Source organism: Pavona decussata, unplaced genomic scaffold (assembly GCF_977016875.1).
Source record: "Pavona decussata unplaced genomic scaffold, jaPavDecu1.1 SCAFFOLD_217, whole genome shotgun sequence".
NCBI classification, from domain to species: domain Eukaryota; kingdom Metazoa; phylum Cnidaria; class Anthozoa; order Scleractinia; family Agariciidae; genus Pavona; species Pavona decussata.
Window position 1 is genome coordinate 1,917,501 of NW_028145622.1, and position 25,411 is coordinate 1,942,911.

The 25,411-nt window shown below is 45.1% G+C and overlaps 3 protein-coding genes and 2 pseudogenes across 17 annotated transcripts in view; 4 read left to right on the forward strand and 1 right to left on the reverse strand.

The window, feature by feature from the left end:
- The window catches only part of LOC146459758 (cubilin-like), a 407,624-nt gene that overhangs the window by 293,306 nt on the left and 88,907 nt on the right, over positions 1 to 25,411 (forward strand). The window lies entirely within an intron of this gene.
- The window catches only part of LOC146459763 (oxidation resistance protein 1-like), a 354,795-nt gene that overhangs the window by 185,946 nt on the left and 143,438 nt on the right, over positions 1 to 25,411 (reverse strand). The gene's annotated exons all lie outside the window — the stretch shown is intronic.
- On the forward strand, positions 9,199 to 14,451 carry LOC146459769 (uncharacterized; annotated as a pseudogene).
- On the forward strand, positions 14,552 to 15,924 carry LOC146459770 (uncharacterized; annotated as a pseudogene).
- On the forward strand, positions 20,773 to 23,214 carry LOC146459771 (tetratricopeptide repeat protein 28-like). Its single transcript, XM_085089103.1, has 2 exons — positions 20,773 to 22,324; positions 23,119 to 23,214. The coding sequence occupies exon 1, from the start codon at positions 20,898 to 20,900 to the stop codon at positions 22,320 to 22,322; it is 1,425 nt and encodes a 474-aa protein (XP_084945229.1). The 5' UTR covers positions 20,773 to 20,897; the 3' UTR covers positions 22,323 to 22,324; positions 23,119 to 23,214.

Consider the following 25,411-nt stretch of genomic DNA (forward strand, 5'->3'; position numbering starts at 1 on the left):
GATATTTTGTATTAGTACTGAGTCCCTTAAAAAATCGTTAATTCTTAGCACCTTAAATTTTAAGTTATTTGAAAGTATTATGTAAGTAATATTCTAAATTGTATAAAGCTTGTTGAAGCCTGTTGCGGACAGTTATTAACTGCTTGACATTCTTTTACAACTTTGTTTGTTTCGCATCCGTGTTTTCGCTTGTGCTTAGCTTAGAGTTTTTCGTTATTTCGCGTCCCTAAGGGACTAATTGGTATAGATATATATATGCAAGCGCAAGAAAATTATTGGTGCGTTTTCTCAGTTCCTTCAGGTGATATTGTAAATTTCAGTTAAAGTTGTCAACGTGTTTTCCGCTTGCCAGTACCAAATTAACATTCGATAAGATTTTTTCTGCTTGGACTTTTCTATTCGTTTCCGGTTTACTTTATTTCTTTGCAATATGTTAATAAGTTTTCCTGTTTTCTTTTTCCTTAGCGAACCTGTCTCTCTCTCTGTTGAAAAAGTGTTAGTGGAGTGTTTGGAATAAACAACTGGTAATCACGAGGTTTCGGCGTTTGATTTTATCGTTTATCCCTCACAGAGCCTCCAGGAAGTAATAAAAAGTGTTCTCATGTTGATTTTTAATTTTAAAAATAATCCTGAACGGTCACGTGGCAACAGACGACCTCCATAATCCTTTCATTTTCTCTAATTTATTGCTATCAAGTAGATACTATATAGTTAACGTTGCGTAAATGCTTACTATTCATAACACTCCTAATGATATGCGAAACTGAAATACATTAAATTAGCACATCCCTTGCGATTCAATGCACGCAGGCATGTGCACCAGGGTGTTCTAAGGGTATAAATACTGAGTCGAAGTAGAATAACACTCCTTTCGTTCTTAGTCTCAGTCAGCGGAGCAGTGAACGACATCTCTTCAGTTTTCGACCCACGCGAATTTTCTAGAATTATGGGCTAAAGCTCCAGCGCCGGGAGTACAATTTCCTCAACCGCTAGTAAACCCTCCAGCATAAGGCCCACAAGTTCCACAAGTCGCACAAGCTGCTCAAGTTCCACAAGCCGTGCAAGTTGCACAAGCTGTTCAAGTTCTACCAGCCGCACAAGGTGTACCAGTGCCGCACAAGCGGCGGGTCAAAATGCTGCCCAAAATGTTGCTGCCGGCGGACAAAACGAACTCGAGGAAAATTTTTGATGTTCCTGTCCTTGTTTTATTACTTTTTGCTTTTTCGCCAATTTGGGAACATATTATAGGCTTGGTTTATCTTACGTAAGAGCTTAAGTTTATTTTTCCCGTGGGCGTGTTACATTTGTCTTTACATGAGTTTGTTTTCCCTGTTTCAACGGCATGTTCGCAAGTTAAGCGCATCTGTTTGCATTTCCCAAAGGGTTAGTTTCTTGTTATAGAGCCCTTTCTTGTTATTTGTGTGTGGGAATTTTGTTCCTTATGTTCTTTATTCTCGTTTGGGTGTGGCCCGCTTTCCTTCCTATTGTGTCGGTTATCCTTTATAGTTAGTGATTATATTTTGTTATTCAAATTTCGTATTTTTACCACGTGCGGTCGCAGGGGTGGGACAATGTTGGTTTGTAGGGGTGAGTCTTTTTTGCTAAATTATTCTTAGATATAGTAATTTAATTACGCCGTGTGTAGACACGAGGATGAGTTTTTCTCACCAGGATTTATACGCCGGGTGTAGTCCCGGGGGTGAGTTTTCGCACCAGCATTTTATAGGACGGGTGTAGTCCCGGGGGTGAGTTTTCTCACCAGAATTTATACGCCGGGTGTAGTCCCGGGGGTGAGTTTTCTCACCAGGATTGATACGCAGGGTGTAGTCGCGCGGGTGAGTTTTCTCACCAGGATTTTATACGCCGGGTGTAGTCCCGGGGGTAAGTTTTCTCACCAGGATTTTATACCCCGGTTTTAGTCCCGGGGGTAAGTTTTCTCACCAGGGTTGATACGCCGAGTGTAGTCCCGGGGGTAAATTTTCTCACCAGGATTTTATACACCGGGTGTAGTCCCGGGAGTAACTTTTCTCACCAGGATTGATACGCCGGGTGTAGTCCCGGGGGTGAGTTTTCTCACCAGGATTTTATACCCCGGTTTTAGTCCCGGGGGTAAGTTTTCTCACCAGGGTTGATACGCCGAGTGTAGTCCCGGGGGTAAATTTTCTCACCAGGATTTTATACACCGGGTGTAGTCCCGGGAGTAACTTTTCTCACCAGGATTGATACGCCGGGTGTAGTCCCGGGGGTGAGTTTTCTCACCAGCATTTTATACGCCGGTTTTAGTCCCGAAGGTAAGTTTTCTCACCAGGGTTGATACGCCGGGTGTAGTCCCGGGGGTAAGTTTTCTCACCAGGATTTTATACACCGGGTGTAGTCCCGGGAGTAACTTTTCTCACCAGGATTGATACGCCGGGTGTAGTCCCGCGGGTGAGTTTTCTCACCAGGATTTATACGCCGGGTGTAGTCCCGGGGGGTGAGTTCTCTCACCAGCATTTATACGCCGGGTGTAGTCCTGGGGGTGAGTTTTCTCACCAGGATTTATACACCTGGTGTAGTCCCGGGTGTGAGGTTTCTCACCAGGGTTTTTTTCTCCGGGTGTAGTTACAGGGGTAAGTTTTCTCTCACCATGATTTATACGCCGGGTGTAGTCCCGGAGGTGATTTTTTCTTACCAGGATTTATACGCCAGGTGTAGTCCCGGGGGTGAGTTTTTTCTCACCAGGATTTAGACGCCGGGTGCAGTCCCAGGGGTGAGTTTTCTCACCAGGATTTATACGCCGGGTGTAGTCCTGGGTGTGAGGTTTCTCACCAGGGTTTTTACTTCGGGTATAGTTCCAAGGGTGAGTTCTCTCACCATGATTTATACGCCGGGTGTAGTCCCAGGGGTGAGTTTTCTCTCACCAGGATTTATACGCCGGGTGTAGTCCCCGGGGGGGAGTTTGCTCACCAGGATTTATACACCGGATGTAGTCCCGAGGGTAAGTTTTCTCACAAGGATTTATACCTAGGTGGTGTCCCGGGGGTCAGTTTTCTTACCAGGATTTATACGCCGGGTGTAGTCCTGGGGGTGAGTTTTTTCCAACCAGGATTTATTTGCCGTGTGTAGTCCCGGGGGTGAGTTTTCTCACCAGGATTTATACGCCGGGTGTAGTCCCGGGTGTGAGGTTTCTCACCAGGGTTTATACTACGGGTGTAGTCCCTGGAGTGAAATTTTTCTCACCAGGATTTAGACGCCGGGTGTAGTCCCGACGGTAAGCTTTCTCACCAGGATTTATACACCGGGTGTAGTCCGGGGGGGGATGAGTTTTCTCACCAGGATTTATACGCTGGGTGTAGTCCCGGGGGTGAGTTTTCTCACCAGGATTTATACGCCGGGTGTAGTCCTGGGGGTGAGTTTTTTCCAACCAGGATTTATTTGCCGTGTGTAGTCCCGGGGGTGAGTTTTCTCACCAGGATTTATACGCCGGGTGTAGTCCCGAGGGTAAGTTTCCTCACCAGGATTATACCCGGGTGTAGTTCCTGGGGTGAGTTTTCTCACCAGGGTTGATACGCCGGGTGTAGTCCCGGGGATGAGTTTTCACACCAGGATTTTATACGACGGGTGTAGTCCCGGGGGTGAGTTTTCTCACCAGGATTGATATGCCGGGTGTAGTCCCGGGGGTGAGTTTTCCCACCAGGATTGATACGCCAGGTGTAGTCCCGGGGGTAAGTTTTCTTACCAGGATTTATACGCCGGGTGTAGTCCCAGGGGTTAGTTTTCTCCCCAGGATTTATATGCCGGGTGTAGTGCCGGGGATGAGTGTTCTCACCAGGATTTTATACGCCGGGTGTAGTCCCGGGGGTGACTATTTTCATAATGATTTATACGCCGGGTGTATTCCCGGGGGTGAGTTTTTTCTCACTAGGATTTATACGCCGGGTGTTGTCCCAGGTGTGAGGTTTGTCACCAGGGTTTATACTCCGTGTGTAGTCCCAGGGGTGAGTTTTCTCTCACCAGGATTTATACGCCGGATGTACTCCCGGGGAGTGGGTTTTCTCACCAGGATTTATACGCCGGGTGTAGTTCGGCGGTGAGCTTTCTCACCAAGATATATACGCCGAGTGTAGTCCCAGGGGTGAGTTTTTTCTCAACAGGATTTATACGCCAGGTGTAATGCTGGGGATGAGTTTTCTCACCAGGATTTATACCCAGGCGTAGTCCCGGGGGTGAGTTTTTTCATTAGGATTTTATACGTTGCGTGTAGTCCCGGGGGTGAGTTTTCTCACCAGGATTGATACGCCGGGTGTAGTCCCGGGGTTGAGTTTTCACACCAGGATTGATACGCCGGGTGTAGTCCCGGGTATGAGGTTTCTCAGAATGATTTTTACTCTGTGTGTCATTCCAGGGGTGAGTTTTTTCTCACCAGGATTTATACACCGGGTGTAGTCCCGAGGGTGAGTTTTCTCAGCAAGATTTATACACCGGGAAAAGTCCCGAGGGTAAGTTTTCTCACCAGGATTGATACGCCAGGTGTAGTCCCGGGGATAAGTTTTCTCACCAGGATTTATACGCCGGGTGTAGTCCCAGGGGTTAGTTTTCTCCCCAGGATTTATATGCCGGGTGTAGTGCCGGGGATGAGTTTTCTCACCAGGATTTTATACGCCGGGTGTAGTCCCGGGGGTGACTGTTTTCATAATGATTTATACGCCGGGTGTATTCCCGGGGGAGTGTTTTTTCTCACTAGGATTTATACGCCGGGTGTTGTCCTAGGTGTGAGGTTTGCCACCAGGGTTTATACTCCGGGTGTAGTCCCAGGGGTGAGTTTTCTCTCACCAGGATTTATACGCCGGGTGTAGTCCCGGGGAGTGGGTTTTCTCACCAGGATTTATACGCCGGGTGTAGTTCGGCGGTGAGCTTTCTCACCAAGATTTATACGCCGGGTGTAGTCCCGGGGAGTGGGTTTTCTCACCAGGATTTATACGCCGGGTGTAGTTCGGCGGTGAGCTTTCTCACCAAGATTTATACGCCGGGTGTAGTCCCAGGGGTGAGTTTTTTCTCAACAGGATTTATACGCCAGGTGTAGTCCTGGGGATGAGTTTTCTCACCAGGATTCATACGCCGGGTGTAGTCCTGAGGGTAAGTTTTCTCAGCAGGATTTTATACACTAGGTGTAGACCCGGGAGTTACTTTTCTCACCAGGATTGATACGCCAGGTGTAGTCCTGGGGGTGAGTTCTCTCACCAGGATTTATACCCCGGGTGTAGTCCCGGGGGTTAGTTTTCTCACCAGGATTTTATACCCCAGTTTTAGTCCTGGGGGTAAGTTTTCTCACCAGGGTTGATACGCCGGGTGTAGTCCCGGGGGTAAGTTTTCTCACCAGGATTTTATACACCGGGTGTAGTCCCGGAAGTAACTTTTCTCACTAGGATTGATACGCCGGGTGTAGTCCAGGGGGTGAGTTTTCTCACCAGGATTTATACGCCGGGTGTAGTCCCAGGGGTTAGTTTTCTCCCCAGGATTTATATGCCGGGTGTAGTGCCGGGGATGAGTTTTCTCACCAGGATTTTATACGCCGGGTGTAGTCCCGGGGGTGACTGTTTTCATAATGATTTATACGCCGGGTGTATTCCCGGGGGAGTGTTTTTTCTCACTAGGATTTATACGCCGGGTGTTGTCCTAGGTGTGAGGTTTGCCACCAGGGTTTATACTCCGGGTGTAGTCCCAGGGGTGAGTTTTCTCTCACCAGGATTTATACGCCGGGTGTAGTCCCGGGGAGTGGGTTTTCTCACCAGGATTTATACGCCGGGTGTAGTTCGGCGGTGAGCTTTCTCACCAAGATTTATACGCCGGGTGTAGTCCCGGGGAGTGGGTTTTCTCACCAGGATTTATACGCCGGGTGTAGTTCGGCGGTGAGCTTTCTCACCAAGATTTATACGCCGGGTGTAGTCCCAGGGGTGAGTTTTTTCTCAACAGGATTTATACGCCAGGTGTAGTCCTGGGGATGAGTTTTCTCACCAGGATTCATACGCCGGGTGTAGTCCTGAGGGTAAGTTTTCTCAGCAGGATTTTATACACTAGGTGTAGACCCGGGAGTTACTTTTCTCACCAGGATTGATACGCCAGGTGTAGTCCTGGGGGTGAGTTCTCTCACCAGGATTTATACCCCGGGTGTAGTCCCGGGGGTTAGTTTTCTCACCAGGATTTTATACCCCAGTTTTAGTCCTGGGGGTAAGTTTTCTCACCAGGGTTGATACGCCGGGTGTAGTCCCGGGGGTAAGTTTTCTCACCAGGATTTTATACACCGGGTGTAGTCCCGGAAGTAACTTTTCTCACTAGGATTGATACGCCGGGTGTAGTCCAGGGGGTGAGTTTTCTCACCAGGATTTATACGCCGGGTGTAGTCCCAGGGGTTAGTTTTCTCCCCAGGATTTATATGCCGGGTGTAGTGCCGGGGATGAGTTTTCTCACCAGGATTTTATACGCCGGGTGTAGTCCCGGGGGTGACTGTTTTCATAATGATTTATACGCCGGGTGTATTCCCGGGGGAGTGTTTTTTCTCACTAGGATTTATACGCCGGGTGTTGTCCTAGGTGTGAGGTTTGCCACCAGGGTTTATACTCCGGGTGTAGTCCCAGGGGTGAGTTTTCTCTCACCAGGATTTATACGCCGGGTGTAGTCCCGGGGAGTGGGTTTTCTCACCAGGATTTATACGCCGGGTGTAGTTCGGCGGTGAGCTTTCTCACCAAGATTTATACGCCGGGTGTAGTCCCGGGGAGTGGGTTTTCTCACCAGGATTTATACGCCGGGTGTAGTTCGGCGGTGAGCTTTCTCACCAAGATTTATACGCCGGGTGTAGTCCCAGGGGTGAGTTTTTTCTCAACAGGATTTATACGCCAGGTGTAGTCCTGGGGATGAGTTTTCTCACCAGGATTCATACGCCGGGTGTAGTCCTGAGGGTAAGTTTTCTCAGCAGGATTTTATACACTAGGTGTAGACCCGGGAGTTACTTTTCTCACCAGGATTGATACGCCAGGTGTAGTCCTGGGGGTGAGTTCTCTCACCAGGATTTATACCCCGGGTGTAGTCCCGGGGGTTAGTTTTCTCACCAGGATTTTATACCCCAGTTTTAGTCCTGGGGGTAAGTTTTCTCACCAGGGTTGATACGCCGGGTGTAGTCCCGGGGGTAAGTTTTCTCACCAGGATTTTATACACCGGGTGTAGTCCCGGAAGTAACTTTTCTCACTAGGATTGATACGCCGGGTGTAGTCCCGGGGATGAGTTTTCTCACCAGGATTTATACGCCGGGTGTAGTCCCAGGAGTGAGTTTTTTCTCACCAGGAATTATACGCCGGGTGTAGTCCCGGGTGTGAGGTTTCTCACCAGGGTTTATACGCAGGGTGCAGTCCCGGGTGTGAGGTTTCTCACCAGGGTTTATACGCAGGGTGTAGTCCCAAGGTTGAGTTTTCTCTCACCAGGATTTATACGCCGGGTGTAGTCCCGGAGGGTGAGTTCTCTCACCAGGATTTATACGCCAGGTGTAGTCCCGGGGTTGAGTTTTCTCAGCAATATTGATACGCCGGGTGTAGTCCTATCGGTGAGTTTTCTCTCACCAGGATTTATACGCCGGGTGTAGTCCCGGGGGTGAGTTTTCGCAGCAGCATTTTATACGACGGGTCTAGTCCCGGGGGTGAATTTTCTCACCAGGATTTATACGCCGGGTGTAGTCCCGGGGGTGAGTTTTCTCACCAGGATTGATACGCAGGGTGTAGTCGCGCGGGTGAGTTTTCTCACCAGGATTTTATACCCCGGGTGTAGTCCCGGGGGTGAGTTTTCTCACCAGGATTTTATACCCCGGTTTCAGTCCCGGGGGTAAGTTTTCTCACCAGGGTTGATACGCCGAGTGTAATCCCGGGGGTAAATTTTCTCACCAGGATTTTATACACCGGGTGTAGTCCCGGGAGTAACTTTTCTCACCAGGATTGATACGCCGGGTGTAGTCCCGGGGGTGAGTTTTCTCACCAGGGTTGATACGCCGAGGTGTAGTCCCGGGGGTAAATTTTCTCACCAGGACTTTATACACCGGGTGTAGTCCCGGGAGTAACTTTTCTCACCAGGATTGATACGCCGGGTGTAGTCCCGGGGGTGAGTTTTCTCACCAGCATTTTATACGCCGGTTTTAGTGTCGAGGGTAAGTCTTCTCACCAGGGTTGATATGCCGGGTGTAGTCCCGGGGGTAAGTTTTCTCACCAGGATTTTATACACCGGGTGTAGTCCCGGGAGTAACTTTTCTCACCAGGATTGATAAGCCGGGTGTAGTCCCGGGGGTGAGTTTTCTCACCAGGATTTATACGCCGGGTGTAGTCCCGGGGGGTGAGTTCTCTCACCAGCATTTATACGCCGCGTGTAGTCCTGGGGGTGAGTTTTCTCACCAGGATTTATACACCTGGTGTAGTCCCGGGTGTGAGGTTTCTCACCAGGGTTTTTTTCTCCGGGTGTAGTTCCAGGGGTAGGTTTTCTCTCACCATGATTTATACGCTGGGTGTAGTCCCGGAGGTGATTTTTTCTTACCAGGATTTATACGCCGGGTGTAGTCCCGGGGGTGAGTTTTTTCTCACCAGGATTTAGACGCCGGGTGTAGTCCCAGGGGTGAGTTTTCTCACCAGGATTTATACGCCGGGTGTAGTCCTGGGTGTGAGGTTTCTCACCAGGGTTTTTACTTCGGGTATAGTTCCAAGGGTGAGTTCTCTCACCATGATTTATACGCCGGGTGTAGTCCCAGGGGTGAGTTTTCTCTCACCAGGATTTATACGCCGGGTGTAGTCCCCGGGGGGGAGTTTGCTCTCCAGGATTTATACACCGGATGTAGTCCCGAGGGTAAGTTTTCTCACAAGGATTTATACCTAGCTGGTGTCCCGGGGGTGAGTTTTCTTACCAGGATTTATACGCCGGGTGTAGTCCTGGGGGTGAGTTTTTTCCAACCAGGATTTATTTGCCGTGTGTAGTCCCGGGGGTGAGTTTTCTCACCAGGATTTATACGCCGGGTGTAGTCCCGGGTGTGAGGTTTCTCACCAGGGTTTATACGCCGGGTGTAGTCCCAGGATTGGGTTTTCTCTCACCAGAATTTATACGCCGGGTGTAGTCCCGGGGGTTGAGTTTTCTCACCAGGATTTATACTACGGGTGTAGTCCTTGGAGTAAAACTTTTCTCACCAGGATTTAGATGGCGGGTGTAGTCCCGACGGTAAGCTTTCTCACCAGGATTTATACACCGGGTGTAGTCCGGGGGGGGATGAGTTTTCTCACCAGGATTTATACGCTGGGTGTAGTCCCGGGGGTGAGTTTTCTCACCAGGATTTATACGCCGGGTGTAGTCCCGAGGGTAAGTTTCCTCACCAGGATTATACCCGGGTGTAGTTCCTGGGGTGAGTTTTCTCACCAGGGTTGATACGCCGGGTGTAGTCCCGGGGATGAGTTTTCACACCAGGATTTTATACGACGGGTGTAGTCCCGGGGGTGAGTTTTCTCACCAGGACTGATATGCCGGGTGTAGTCCGGGGGTGAGTTTTCCCACCAGGATTGATACGCCAGGTGTAGTCCCGGGGATAAGTTTTCTCACCAGGATTTATACGCCGGGTGTAGTCCCAGGGGTTAGTTTTCTCCCCAGGATTTATATGCCGGGTGTAGTGCCGGGGATGAGTTTTCTCACCAGGATTTTATACGCCGGGTGTAGTCCCGGGGGTGACTGTTTTCATAATGATTTATACGCCAGGTGTATTCCCGGGGGTGTTTTTTTTCTCACTAGGATTTATACGCCGGGTGTTGTCCCAGGTGTGAGGTTTGTCACCAGGGTTTATACTCCGGGTGTAGTCCCAGGGGTGAGTTTTCTCTCACCAGGATTTATACGCCGGGTGTAGTCCCGGGGAGTGGGTTTTCTCACCAGGATTTATACGCCGGGTGTAGTTCGGCGGTGAGCTTTCTCACCAAGATTTATACGCCGGGTGTAGTCCCAGGGGTGAGTTTTTTCTCAACAGGATTTATACGCCAGGTGTAATGCTGGGGATGAGTTTTCTCACCAGGATTCATACGCCGGGTGTAGTCCTGAGGGTAAGTTTTCTCACTAGGATTTATACCCAGGTGTAGTCCCGGGGGTGAGTTTTTTCATTAGGATTTTATACGTTGCGTGTAGTCCCGGGGGTGAGTTTTCTCACCAGGATTGATACGCCGGGTGTAGTCCCGGGGTTGAGTTTTCACACCAGGATTTATACCCTGGGTGTAGTCCCGGGTATGAGGTTTCTCAGCAGGATTTTTACTCTGTGTATTATTCCAGGGGTGAGTTTTTTCTCACCCGGATTTATACACCGGGTGTAGTCCCGAGGGTGAGTTTTCTCAGCAAGATTTATACACCGGGAAAAGTCCCGAGGGTAAGTTTTCTCACCAGGATTTATACGCCAGGTGTAGTCCCGGGGATAAGTTTTCTCACCAGGATTTATACGCCGGGTGTAGTCCCAGGGGTTAGTTTTCTCCCCAGGATTTATATGCCGGGTGTAGTGCCGGGGATGAGTTTTCTCACCAGGATTTTATACGCCGGGTGTAGTCCCGGGGGTGACTGTTTTCATAATGATTTATACGCCGGGTGTATTCCCGGGGGTGTTTTTTTTCTCACTAGGATTTATACGCCGGGTGTTGTCCCAGGTGTGAGGTTTGTCACCAGGGTTTATACTCCGGGTGTAGTCCCAGGGGTGAGTTTTCTCTCACCAGGATTTATACGCCGGGTGTAGTCCCGGGGAGTGGGTTTTCTCACCAGGATTTATACGCCGGGTGTAGTTCGGCGGTGAGCTTTCTCACCAAGATTTATACGCCGGGTGTAGTCCCAGGGGTGAGTTTTTTCTCAACAGGATTTATACGCCAGGTGTAATGCTGGGGATGAGTTTTCTCACCAGGATTCATACGCCGGGTGTAGTCCTGAGGGTAAGTTTTCTCACTAGGATTTATACCCAGGTGTAGTCCCGGGGGTGAGTTTTTTCATTAGGATTTTATACGTTGCGTGTAGTCCCGGGGGTGAGTTTTCTCACCAGGATTGATACGCCGGGTGTAGTCCCGGGGTTGAGTTTTCACACCAGGATTTATACCCTGGGTGTAGTCCCGGGTATGAGGTTTCTCAGCAGGATTTTTACTCTGTGTATTATTCCAGGGGTGAGTTTTTTCTCACCCGGATTTATACACCGGGTGTAGTCCCGAGGGTGAGTTTTCTCAGCAAGATTTATACACCGGGAAAAGTCCCGAGGGTAAGTTTTCTCACCAGGATTTATACGCCAGGTGTAGTCCCGGGGGTAAGTTTTCTCACCAGGATTTATACGCCGGGTGTAGTCCCAGGGGTTAGTTTTCTCCCCAGGATTTATATGCCGGGTGTAGTGCCGGGGATGAGTTTTCTCACCAGGATTTTATACGCCGGGTGTAGTCCCGGGGGTGACTGTTTTCATAATGATTTATACGCCGGGTGTATTCCCGGGGGTGAGTTTTTTCTCACTAGGATTTATACGCCGGGTGTTGTCCCAGGTGTGAGGTTTGTCACCAGGGTTTATACTCCGGGTGTAGTCCCAGGGGTGAGTTTTCTCTCACCAGGATTTATACGCCGGGTGTAGTCCCGGGGAGTGGGTTTTCTCACCAGGATTTATACGCCGGGTGTAGTTCGGCGGTGAGCTTTCTCACCAAGATTTATACGCCGGGTGTAGTCCCGGGGAGTGGGTTTTCTCACCAGGATTTATACGCCGGGTGTAGTTCGGCGGTGAGCTTTCTCACCAAGATTTATACGCCGGGTGTAGTCCCAGGGGTGAGTTTTTTCTCAACAGGATTTATACGCCAGGTGTAGTCCTGGGGATGAGTTTTCTCACCAGGATTCATACGCCGGGTGTAGTCCTGAGGGTAAGTTTTCTCACCAGGATTTTATACACCAGGTGTAGCCCGGGAGTTGCTTTTCTCACCAGGATTGATACGCCAGGTGTAGTCCTGGGGGTGAGTTTTCTCACCAGGATTTATACCCCGGGTGTAGTCCCGGGGGTTAGTTTTCTCACCAGGATTTTATACCCCAGTTTTAGTCCTGGGGGTAAGTTTTCTCACCAGGGTTGATACGCCGGGTGTAGTCCCGGGGGTAAGTTTTCTCACCAGGATTTTATACACCGGGTGTAGTCCCGGAAGTAACTTTTCTCACTAGGATTGATACGCCGGGTGTAGTCCAGGGGGTGAGTTTTCTCACCAGGATTTATACGCCGGGTGTAGTCCCGGGGATGAGTTTTCTCACCAGGATTTATACGCCGGGTGTAGTCCCGGGAGTGAGTTTTTTCTCACCAGGAATTATACGCCGGGTGTAGTCCCGGGTGTGAGGTTTCTCACCAGGGTTTATACGCAGGGTGTAGTCCCGGGTGTGAGGTTTCTCACCAGGGTTTATACGCAGGGTGTAGTCCTAGGGTTGAGTTTTCTCTCACCAGGATTTATACGCCGGGTGTAGTCCCGGAGGGTGAGTTCTCTCACCAGGATTTATACGCCAGGTGTAGTCCCGGGGTTGAGTTTTCTCAGCAGGATTGATACGCCGGGTGTAGTCCCAGCGGTGAGTTTTCTCTCACCAGGATTTATACGCCGGGTGTAGTCCCGGGTGTGAGGTTTCTCACCAGGGTTTTTACTCCGGGTGTAATTCCATGGGTGAGTTTTCTCTCACCAGGATTTTTACGCTGGGTGTAGTCCCGGGGGTGAGTTTTCTCACCAGGATTTATACGCCGGGTGTAGTCCCAGGGGTGAGTTTTCTCTCACCAGGATTTCTACGCCGGGTGTAGTCCCGGGGGGTTAGTTTTCTCACCAGGATTTATACGCCGTGTGTATTCCCAGGGGTGAGTTTTCTCACCAAGATTTTTACACCGGGTGTAGTCCCGAGGGCAAGTTTTCTCACCAGGATTTATACGCCGGGTGTAGTCCCGGGAGGTAAGTTTTCTTACCAGGAATTATACGCCGGGTGTAGTCCCGAGGGTAAGTTTTCTCACCAGGATTTATACGCCCGCTGTAATCCTGGGGGTGAGGTTTCTCACCAGGGCTTATACGCTGGGTGTAGTCCCGGGGTGAGTTTATAATAATAATAATAATAATAAGAAGAAGAAGAAGAAGAAGAAGAAGAAGAAGAAGAATTATAATAATAAGAATTATAATAATAATAATAATAATAATAATAATAATAATAATAATAATAATAATAATAATAATAATAAACAACTTTATTTGTGTTTTTTTTTTAAATTAACATGTTGATTCTTACAATTTTTTAGCGGTGATATATCGAATTAAATTAATTATTAGTTAGAATAATGTGCAAAGCAAGGAAGCTAAATGAACCATTTAGTTATCTTGTTAGCTCCCTGGCTAATTTAGGTTCTAGATAGCAAGCAAAAAAGAAAAAAAAATGAAAAAGCAAAAGGAAGGAAGAACTTATTAATTGTAAAAAGTTAACGTATGTTACGAGGTCAGCATAAAAGAAAAATAGTTCATTTGTTGTTCTGAAAGTAAATAACGTAATACTTGTTTCGGAAAAGCAGACACACTTTGTATGAGTTTTTTTAAAGGAGTTGGGAGGTCTTTCCAAATATCGGTTGCCATAAAGGAGATTAATTGTTTACCTACATTAGTTCTTACGTGCGGCTTATTATTGGCCTTAGTTTTCTCATCAGGATTTATACGTTGTGTCTAGGCACGAAACGAGAACCCGCCGGGTATATTTGTTGAAAGATATAGATACGCCTTGTATTGTTACAAGGGCAAAGACTCACTAGGTATGCTCCGCCAGGGAGTATATCTTAAATTCGCCGTTTTCGCCGTGATGAGGTAAATTTGCGATAGTTATCAGTTTTACTAGTCATGGCGTGTTTGTTGATTGGGAATTTTTCTCCTTTTTAGAGGTTACAAGCTGAAGTCCTGAAGTTGAACCAGACGGTTGAGACAATGACTACATCATCTGTGGAGAACTCCTTAATGAAGATTATGGCCTACGCATCTTGTCCCCTACCAGATTTCAATAAATACGAAGCTTTGGAGATGCTAGAATCGCTTCAACTTACGGCTCAAGATACCAAGCATGACCGCCAGAATTTCTATCGTTTGGTTTACCGAACAGTCCGTGGAAAGCTCGATGTGTCTCGGGATCAATTTAGAAGTCTCGTCCTGCGCCTTTTGGGCGACAAAGATCATGAAAAGATCTTCGATTGTATGGCGAAGGTAGAGAAACACTATCGTTCAAGGGACCGGGCCGGGACCGCAGCTGTGTCTCCCTATTACAGAAAGGCCGGGAGAGAAATGTCAGAGATTTCCCGAGAAACCCGGGAAGGCCTATGTCGTGTTTCTACTGTGGTAAACTTGGCCACATTAAACGATTCTGCGGGGCAAGAAAAAGGGATCTTTCTGGGAACATGGGGCTGTAGAAGAATGGCACGTCTCCAGCGTCAGCCGCAAAATAAAGTGTGAACTTTCCGCAGACAACATATGTTAAGCCGATTTAAGTTTTCTGTTAGGGTAATAAACGTATCTTCAATTCAGTCATGTCTTATGTGAGTGTTTTTTTTCTTAATTAGTAATAAACTCGATAGTCTCAGAGTTTTGATAGCTTTGAAAACAGGGTTTCTAGTTACCCTCCCAGGATTACTGGATCAGAGCTGTCATCTCTCTGCTGACTACTTTGGGGTTTCACCCGTGGGAATAATACCTTTTGTTCTTGATGTTTTTCCCTAGGAAATCATTTCATGGGCTTGGGAAATTGACAAGAACTTCGATAACGCTCTCACTTATGGACAGTCTGGGGTGAATGCAATTCAATGGGTAGACTCCATGGGGAACTCCGTAGCGGTCAGCAGCGACATGACAGCACGTGAACTAATGCAAAAGGTCACGCCTGTGGAGCAAGGCGAGATTATAGGGGATGTAAATGGGTTGTCCTTCCGAGACCCCAGTAATTTTAGAGCTGGAGAGCTTCACGCTCACTACTCGTTTTGGGAGAAAGTCGCGGAACGATGCCCTAAAATGGCGGCTCAAACCGATGTCTTGGATTGGATCAAAAATAAAGTTTCTATTTTTTCGTACTTCCAACATTTCAAGGGCTCGTTTAAAGGCGAACAGTATGATTCTGACCGCCCACCCCACAGGCTGTTTAGAAACAACATGTCATGCAAGCCTTTTGTTCGCTTTGCTCAGGAAACTTTGATCAATCGTCTGGGGACTGGGGCGATATCTTTGGTGGGGAGAGTTGGGAAGGTGGCACCGCCCCATATTGTACTACCTCTGACTGTTGAGCCGTCAAAGCCCCGCCTCTGTCATGACGCGCGCTATTTGAATCTCTGGATGAAGGACAATCCTTTCTCTCTGGATACCCTTAATGACTGCCTCGTTATGTAACAAAAGACTCATTTCAGACTGTGTTAGATGATAAGTCTGGGTATGATCACATTTTGCTTACAGAGAGTAGCCGTCCTTTCTTTGGAATACAATGGGGTGGTTGGTTTTTTACGTACAATACCTTGCCTTTTGGCTGGAAGGTTTCCCCTTTTATCTACCACACGACAGGTCTCTTTGCAACTGGTTTTTTTCCGTTCAATTGGCATTCCATGCCTTCTTTACATTGAAGATCGTCATGCACAATGGCCAGCTTCAGGTCTCGTTTGAAAAAGGAGAATACGGTGCCTTGGCCACAGCAGGTGAACGCAATTCTGCAGCTGCTAAGTCTGCCATTTAACTGATTGCCTATTATTTAATCAGACTGGGTTATTTCCTTGGTTTTTCGAAATCTATTCTGATCCCAGCAAAGATTGTCCCGTACCTTGGATTCATGGCAGACTCTTCAAGAGAAATGTTTCATTTGATTCCAGAGAAGAAAGAGAAATTCATTGCCCTTATTCATGAGATTTGGAGTAGTAGATAACCCTCGCCCTATGCGCCACCTTGGCACCAAGGGACAAGTAAAGTAAAGTAAATTCATGAGATACTTGGGTCATCTTATGTCTCCGTTAAAACGTTGCGCCTGGCACAATCCACTAATAAGCCGTTACAATGTTTCATTATCGCTCGGGACCAGGCCTACTTCAAAGCCGTTTTCTTCAGTGGTGATCGCCCCGGTGACCTGGGCCAAGTTAAGGTAGTTGAAATTTTGCGCTTTCCCAATGATGATGGGTTTTTATTCAATCACGTGTGGGGGAAGACCCTAAGGGATGGTGACCAAAATGTTTTTGGAATTAGAAGAAATCCACAACCCGTTATTTGTCCCATTAGAGGTATTGAACACTATGTTGATATTGCTCGGGGAATGCAGGTTGACCTTACCCGTGGTTACTTATTCCAACAACACCTGGTGGTGGAATATTAGATGCCCCCCTTACTTCAGCTACTGCAGAGGCCCGACTTCAATTATATTTAAATGAAATGGGCGAGAATGACGGCGAAACATTGCATGGGTTTAGATCAGGGTGCGTCATAACCTTAGCGCTATCAGGGGCAGACTTAACAGAAATAATGGATCATGTTGGTTGGAACCGTAGGCACACTCCTTTGCATTACCTACAGCTTGCGAAAGTGCTGAACCCTTCTGGGGCTTCTGCTAAACTAGCCTCCAGCGAAGTGATGAATGTTAATAATACATGTACGGACATGAATAAACTGAAGCGCTTCCTTTGCGCTTTTCCATCTGTTAGTCCACAGAAAAGACCTTTATCAGACTGATAAGTAAGACTAGCTATGTACTAGACGTTTTGTGATCTACCAACATACTGTCTTTTCTTTTAGTTTTGGGTAGGTTTGGGAATTGTAAGGTTTGGGGGTATTTATGGATAAGATTGATGTTTGTTGTAAGTAAGAAGTAAAGAAAAGAGCTTGTCATGAAATTAAAGATGAACAGTATGGCGTGAGTGGCGCTGAGCAATATTATTTCCCATATCTTATTTCAACTGAGCATGAATAGAGTGTTATGAAATAGATTACTATTCATAACACTCCTAATGATATGCGAAACTGAAATACATTAAATTAACACATCCCTTGCGATTCAATGCACGCAGGCATGTGCACAAGGGTGTTCTAAGGGTATAAATACTGAGTCGAAGCAGAATAACACTCCTTTCGTGCTTAGTCTCAGCCAGCAGAGCAGTGAAGGAAGGAACGGCCCACCCACCCACCCTGACCAAATTCGCGTGTGTCAAAAACACTGCTACCCTAAGCCAAGCTGTTCCAGCTTGGCTTAGACCGCTGAGCAATATTATTTTCCATATCTTATTTCAACTGAGCATGAATAGAGTGTTATGAAAAAGATTACAAAATTAAACCACCCCACCCAATATTCATTTATTTTTTTTTTTCAGAAAGGAATTTAGGCCTAGGCCTCATTTTAAATTTGTGCATTTAATCTGATTTGATATTCAAAAACCCAAATTAGCAATTAACGTTTCATTTTCGAGTCTCAGCTGCTTCCTTTTCGAGATTACTGTGTTCGTTTTAAAAGTTTTAAAACTTTTGTTTTCGATCGTCAGCTTGTACTGACAAAACGTCGTTTTCGGTTGCTGTGTGAATTCCCTTCATTCTCGATTGTGACGATTTGTAAAGTGTGAGAGGCATCGTGGTAAGTACAAATATTTTCAAAGTTTACTTTGTTGTATGGCGTTTGTATATAACACCTTAGCGTTGGTCTTTGCGAACGTAAAGAGCAAATAAAAGAGGGTTTATTTTTTGTTGACGGACTGGCATGCGAATTTTACACGCGCTCTGAAATCAAGAACTGAAAAGAACAACTGGAATACGAGAAATCCTTCTGTAGCGAATGACCGTAGAATCCACCGACTTAAAGAGGACATAATATGTTCAGTAACCTGTATTTTATTTTAATTCGTTAATAAAGAGAAGGCATTAATTAATCTGGTACTCTTTATTAATCATTATATAGAACGTCGACTAATTTGCAAGACTAGGAAAGCATGGGATAGCACTAATCTGCGGAACTGCAGGCGGAGGAACCGCGGAACCTGCGGAGCCTAGAGAAATGACTATTTTTTTTTTTGCAACTTACATACTTGGTATAAGGTTACAGCTGATGTCATTGCTGTGTACAGACCTGGATTTTTTTACATGATTCGACAGCATGATTCGACCGAGAGGTTACCAAGCTCATCGATGAACTCGCAAAATCTAAAGGTTCTGAACGAAGACTTGAGGTGGCGGGTGATTAATCACCAATATTTGTACGTGAAACCAAGGCGCAGAATCGATCGACACATTGTTGCAATGCTAAGCCGGGTCCCTGTAACGGCGTGAAACCAGTCTTGGTATTCATCTATATAGAGTTCCGGCTTGCTCCTTATCATCGCCTCTAAAACTTTGTTTTCTCTATCTGTTTCAATACCAAGCAAAGAAAAGTTTATGCTAGCATATATTGTTCAAGAAACCAAAAATAAACAAAACAAACACGAGCTTACAAGATGAGATTCTTTGCCGTTCTTTTCTACTCTTTCGGTTCACCTCGCCACGTTGCCGATCACCTACGTATTTTTGAAACAAATGCGGTACTCGTAAAAAGAACATTGGCTGTTTCCTTTATCGAGCTCCCGTACAAATATTGGTGGTAAATCACCCGCCACCTCGAGTCTTCGCGCAGAACCTTCATGATTTTGCAAGTTCATCGATGAGCTTGGTAATCTCTCGGTCGAATCATGACCGTCGAATCATGCTGTCGAATCATGTAAAAAAAATCCGGGTCTATACGCAGCAATGAAATCAGCTGTAATCTTATACCTGGTATGTAAGTTGCAAAACCAAAAAAATAGTCATTTCTCTAGGTTCCGCAGGTTCCGCGGTTCCGCGGTCTGCAGTTCCACAGATTAGTGCTATTCCTTTATTTTAGAGTTTTCAATGCTTCGTTTTCCAACCAGTAGGAGGTGCGTCGTTTTTCCAATTTTAAGTGCATTATTTTTCAGTTTTGGGTATTCCTTTTTCGACTTTAAAGAGCTTTGAGTTTCGAGTTCTCAGTGCTTGGTGCCTCCAATAAAAGAACTTTATTTCGCCCCCATAGAGACCTAAAGTGATGACGTCACTAAAACTAAATTTATAAAATTAAGGGATTTGTTAGTATACTCAGAAAGAGCATGATTAAAATGCCTAATTGCCAAAAATCGGCATCTTATTGCGATTTGGGGGCGAGATATTAGCTCTGATATGCCCCCGATGACTCTATACAAATCCGTCTAATTTTGTCTCAGTTCGTTAGCGACCAATTGTACGCAAAGGATAATAATAAGAAACCACCGCTACTTGAGCTGCACTGAGAACAATGCAAAACTGAAAAGAGGCGGCAGACTAATACAGGCTTCAAGTCTACTGACTTGTACTCCGGTATGAATTTTACGCGCCCTAAAACTGACGTCCTTAAAGGACCCTAGTCAGCCGCACCTTTGTTTTTGTTTATATGCGAGAGTTTGGCTATTATATTTTATTCGGGGCATGTCGAAATGAACGAAATCACTGTGAAACTACTAAAGACAGTGAAACATACTTTTAGGAACACAACTTACAGTTAAGCAATAAGATTTCGCTTCACCATGCAATGTCAATAATTTCGATGGCATCGAAAATAGCGGAGGCTGACTAGGGTCCTTTAATGGTCGCTTTTAGAAATTAGTGTTGCGCTCAACTTTCGTTTGCCAGTATGAAAAAACAATAACAACAACAACCCCAGACTACTAGTGCTTTTCTTTTCTTTCTCTGGTGTTAAGTTTAGACTTCATGATCATGGAAAACACAGACGAATGTATCAGGACCTTCAATATTGGTCTATTAGTTGCCGCTTTTCTTCTCAACACAAGTCGAGTTTTACAAGCTATTAAGTTGAGCAAGGAAGTTTTGATGCTCTTAAACAACACAGCCCAGGAAAACTTTGTCCCTGTATACATGTGCATATACACTGTTATGAGTATAGCATATGGCTGTCTAAACGATCTCACAAATGAGAAAGAATGTCTCACAAAACTTCTGGATATTCATCGCCGCCTTGGCTTAAGAACCGAAGAAGGCAATGTAACCTGTCGCCTAGCAAAATTATGTGCACTTCAAAGTAAATATAAAGAAGCAAAAGAGCTTTATAAGAAGTCACTGAGCATCGCGTTAGAAACAGGCGACATAAACAATGAAGCCACGTGTTATAGAGGCCTTGGAGTTGTCCATTCTTCCCTTTTCGAGCATGGAAAGGCTGAAGAATATCTAAGGAAAGCAATTTCGATAAAAAAAGAAATTGGCGACAAAAGTGGAGAAGCCCAGTGTTATGGAAACATGGGAGTTGTGTATTTAAGCGTCGGCGAAGTTGAAAAAGGTCAAGAATGTGTAAGGAAAACACTTGAGATAGCGAAAGAAATTGGCGACAAAAGAGCAGAAGCCGTATGTTATGCGGCCCTGGGAGCTGTGTATTGTTTCCCCGGTGAACATGGAAAGGCTGAAGAATATCAAATTATGAAAGAACTTGAGGTTCGTAAAGAAATTGGTGACAAACAAGCGGAGGCCATTTATTCTCAGTACCTGGGATTGTTGTATAAATCTCTCGGTGAGTATGGAAAAGCTGAAGAATATCAAAGGAAAGCACTTGCACTAAACAAAGCAATAAATGACAAACACGGAGAAGCCGAGTGTTATGTAAACCTGGGAAATTTGTGTCGTAGGCTTGGTAAACATTCTGAAGCTAAAGAGTATCACGAGAAAGCACTTGCCATGAGCAGAAAGATCGGTGACGTAGTTAAACAGGCCCAGCTACAGGCTCAGTGTCACTTTGAGCTTGCACGCAACGCCATTTTTTTAGAAGGAAACGTAGACCGCTTACATCATGAGTTCGTTTGGAATCTCCTTGAAGCCATTGAAAAGTTGGAGAAAATGCGAAGCTTTCTTGGACAAAATGACCAATTCAAGGTATCCATTTCAGACCAGCACAGCAAATATTATCGTCTTCTCGTTGGAATGTTTTGCTTTAGTCGACAAACGAAAGAGGCTCTTTGTGTTGTAGAGCGTGAACGAGCCAGAGCTCTGGCAGACTTAATCTCGGGTCTACAATCTGCTCAAAAACAAACATCAGCCGATCCGCCGTCGTGGGCTGATATTGAAAGGATCTTGAAGAAACAAAGTAACTGTAGTTGTCTATACATTTCACATTATGGTCAAAATATGTTCTTGTGGGTTCTTGAAGGGAACAAACCAATACATTTTCGTAAAATTAACGTCAACAAATGTTTTGTCTCCGAGGCAATGAAAAGAGATGTTGTTCAAGTTTTCAGTGAAGAAAGCTTTAGAAGATTTAAAGTTCTCCCGCAAGAGCACTGCGAAGACCGATCACTGTCGTCTCTAAAAGAAAGCGACTCAGCACTTAAACCAGCCAAGGAAGGAAGGTTGGCAGTTTACCGCCCAGTAGAGGAAGAAGAAGAGGAAAACCTACAACCCCTTCCTACTCTAGCCGAGCGTTACAGAATGATGATCGCCCCTGTGGCTGACTTTCTTGACCAACCTGAACTCATCATTGTTCCTGATCCCGCCTTGTACAAAGTACCATTTGCAGCTTTAACGGATGAAAGTGGAAGTTACTTATCGGAGGATTACAGTATCCGAATTGCTCCTTCTCTAACGACTCTTGGGCTCATTCAGGACAGCCCAGCAGATTATCACAGTCAGACCGGAGCACTGATAGTGGGCGAGCCAGACGTAAGGGACGTGTCCTACAAGGGAAGCCTTGGGGTCCTTTGTCGTTTGCCGGCTGCAAAAGAGGAAGCGGAGATGATTGGAAAACTGATCGGAGTTAAGCCTTTGTTAGGAAAGCAAGCGACCAAAGAAGCGGTTCTTCAGAGCATACCCTCTGTAAGTCTGATTCATTTTGCTGCTCATGGTGATGCCGAAAGAGGAGAAATTGCTCTTGCTCCTCAATACCCCATTAACGGGATTCCAACCGAGAAAGACTATCTGTTGACAATGAACGACATTTCAGAAGTTCAACTGCGTGCAAAACTTGTAGTACTCAGCTGTTGTCACAGCGCACAAGGACGGGTTAGAGCTGAGGGAGTTGTTGGAATCGCTCGAGCTTTCTTAGGATCTGGTGCACGCTCAGTGTTAGCGGCGCTGTGGCCCCTACCAGACGAAGCAACAAAAACATTAATGAGTCGTTTCTATGAGCACCTTGTTCGTGGGGAAAGTGCCAGTGAATCTCTTCACCAGGCCATGAAGTGGATGAGAAATAACGGCTATTCTTATGTGAGGGACTGGGCGCCTTTCATGCTGATTGGAGATAACGTGACGTTTGATTTTGGAAAGTAAAGGTTGGTTTGACCATTGAATTATATTTTTACGGGTGCTGAATGCATTATTTAATTAGAAAACTTTCCCATTCTGTTGGAAATGCTTATTGTTCTGTGACAATAGACCTAAAGGGTACATTCTTATAAGACAGTTCTTTTAAAATACCGCAATCAGTTCCTTTCATTCTAGACCTGCTTTTGAAAGAAAAATAAACAGAATAACATACTGATTCAGTTTATTCCAACAACGGAATAGTAAACAAAGAACGCGATTAGTGGATATTCCTAATATGCCTTTTCCAGATTTAGTTGCAGGACCATTTGGGAATGTGTATATATGAAACATATATTTCGAACTGCGGATGAAAGATGAAAGATCAGGCTTTCTTTTTGCAACTGCTTAAGTTGGGTACTAACTGCGAGGATCTTTCTGCTATTTTCCAGACCATTTGTGCTGAATAATATGTATGGGAGACCCAGGAAATAATCTTCAAACATTCCAGTCCAGTTGCTGACTTCGCTCTCCATTTCTGCTCATTTCTCATACTTCATAGGCTATCAGCTGGCTATCACGTTTTGATGTGAACCGAAAAGAATCACTATTGTTTTGTCAAAAACTGAAAGTCGACTTAAGGGCTAGCTCAATACGTTAGTGCAGTTGTTATCAGACCAACTGCTCGTTACGAAAACTACCTAATCCCTTAAAATCCTGTTAAATCACCTTCCCATTTTGTTAGTTATGCACAAGGGCGTAGATATATTGTCAAAAGAGCAGATTATAACACTGAACCTAAAATTTGTTTTTTGTTTGTCAGTTGCAGGTGCCTCACCTTGCCCGAGGAATGCCTACCAATTTGCACCTTGGAAAGCGGACGTCAGTACATTTAACAGTAAACCAAAGTGGATTTTGAACACTCAATCACTTGGACTGAATTCATTAACTTAGTTATTGCTTTTAAAAAATCATTAAATTTAGCGTGCTTTTCGTTGTCCGTTTGGAAAGTGACCTGCATCAAAAGCTAGTTAACAAGCAGCTTTAACTTGGCCAGTACAAAATTGATTACCGTCTCTTTAGATTCAAGAAGACTCTTTTACAATCACAAGATGAGTTTATGCAAATCCTAAAAATGGACTGAGATACCGTGGGGAAATTCTCCTGGACAGGAGGCCCTTTATAAAATATCAACAGGGGTAATCGTTCTACCCTTAAGGAATCAAGAATGGGGTTTTAGTTTAGTACCGCTAGCATTTGTAGTTCTCAAAATTCGCAAAGTGGAAGTTACTGTTTTTAAATCTTACAAGGTATAACTATCGAAGGGAGACAGTGCTTTTTTTAAACTTGCAGAAGTGAATGTGTTTGTTAATCGTCAATCGTGCGAAAACAAGAGATGCTAGTTCCTTCAAATTTTGTTGCTCGTTTTCAAAATTTGCGACAATTCGCCGTGGATTCAATTCTACTTTTACTTTAAATTTCGATCACCATTGAGATTGTAAATATCGAACTTTACAGTTATCATTTAACAAAGAGGACAAATTAGTGTAGATTTTCAGTGTAGTCGACGGGGTTATCTTTTTAGCCTCGTTTTGTCAAACACAGGAAGCATAAAAGTATCTTGTACATATATAAGTCAAGTTTGATTTAAGCTTTGATTTTTGTTGTTCTTTTGGAATTGCGGCATTGTCGCAGTCATCATCCCAATACAGTTGCCTTAGTCTGATATATTCAGTTCGTTGTCAGTAGATGATTTGAAGATTCTGCTTAGAATTCTTTTCTGAGATTTTGTTTCTGTAAATATCGCATATCGCAGGTCTTATTTTATGAAGGCCACAAATTAGTGAGATTTTAGATTGTTTAATTTTCGGTAAATGCTTTAAAAAGAAAGGATGTCTTGCTCCACTATCAGAAACAAGGAGCACAAAAGCATTCTGTATATATGTCAAGTTGCTAAATAAAATGCCATCTAGAAACAGAGATACCTCATTAACGTTCTTCATTGTGCTTTTTACTTTAGGCTCGTATTCCCTCTGTTAAGCGCTCCTCCTTTAAATAAACGCCTCTTTAGTTCTACATTAACGCTTCTCAAAAAGAAGGGAGAGCCCGAAAAGGCTACACGAAGCAAGTATTGGCTGTTAACAGGATGCGTAAGGAAAACAAACTTTTCCACAACAAAACCAAACAAGACGTTATACAAACTTATGTAAAACCAAGACGATTTTCCATTCTACCTAACATACATGAACCCGTTAATCCAGTACGCCCTATTGTTCATTTTATAGCCATCCCACTGAACGCAGATCGTATTTCGTTCGCTATCACGTTCATCTTTTAGTTCACGAACTACCACCTTTGTTAATGACATTAATGATCTCCTTAACAAACTCCTTACCATCGCTAATTAACCCCCTCACTTATTAATAGTTACACTTAATGTTCAGTCATTAAACACCAATATTCAACTAGAGCGGTTTTCAATTGAGCATCGAAAAGCCAAATTCAAAGTAATCACTCTGGCCAATCAGAACAGACGTAAACAGTGCAATGAACCAATCAGAATTCGAAGCAAATATAAGTCACCGGTGCTAAGCGCGGGAAAACGCGTGCGACAAGGGTGTGATTGGTTTTTGTTTTGTTTCTCATTGGTTGAGAACTTGAGTGGCGCGAGTTTTGTTAACCAATCACAGAGCGTAGGAAAGCGAAACCAAAGTAAACGGGCAGTCATTTTCGACACTCAACTGAAAATCGCTTTATAGTGAAGGTATTAATGCTTGTGGCGTACTTTCTCTCACAGTGCCATTCCCACTGCCACATGTTGTGACCTGATACGCATGTTTCTCACCATGAATGTCTGTTTTGATGATAACCGGTACATTGAAATCTGGGCCGGGTTGTTCAAAAGCCGATTAACGCTAATCTACGATTAAAAGTTAATCAAGGTTTTCATCATGCTCTTTAAAAGTGGTTTCAAAGCCTAATTTCAAGCTAAAGGTAAAGAAAAGTCTCAGTCAAAACTGAGAGCTAAAAATCATTTTGAAGAATCTTTATTGATTAGTAATTAAACTCGAATCAAAGTTCACGTTAATCCAGGATTAGCTTAATCGGGCTTTGAA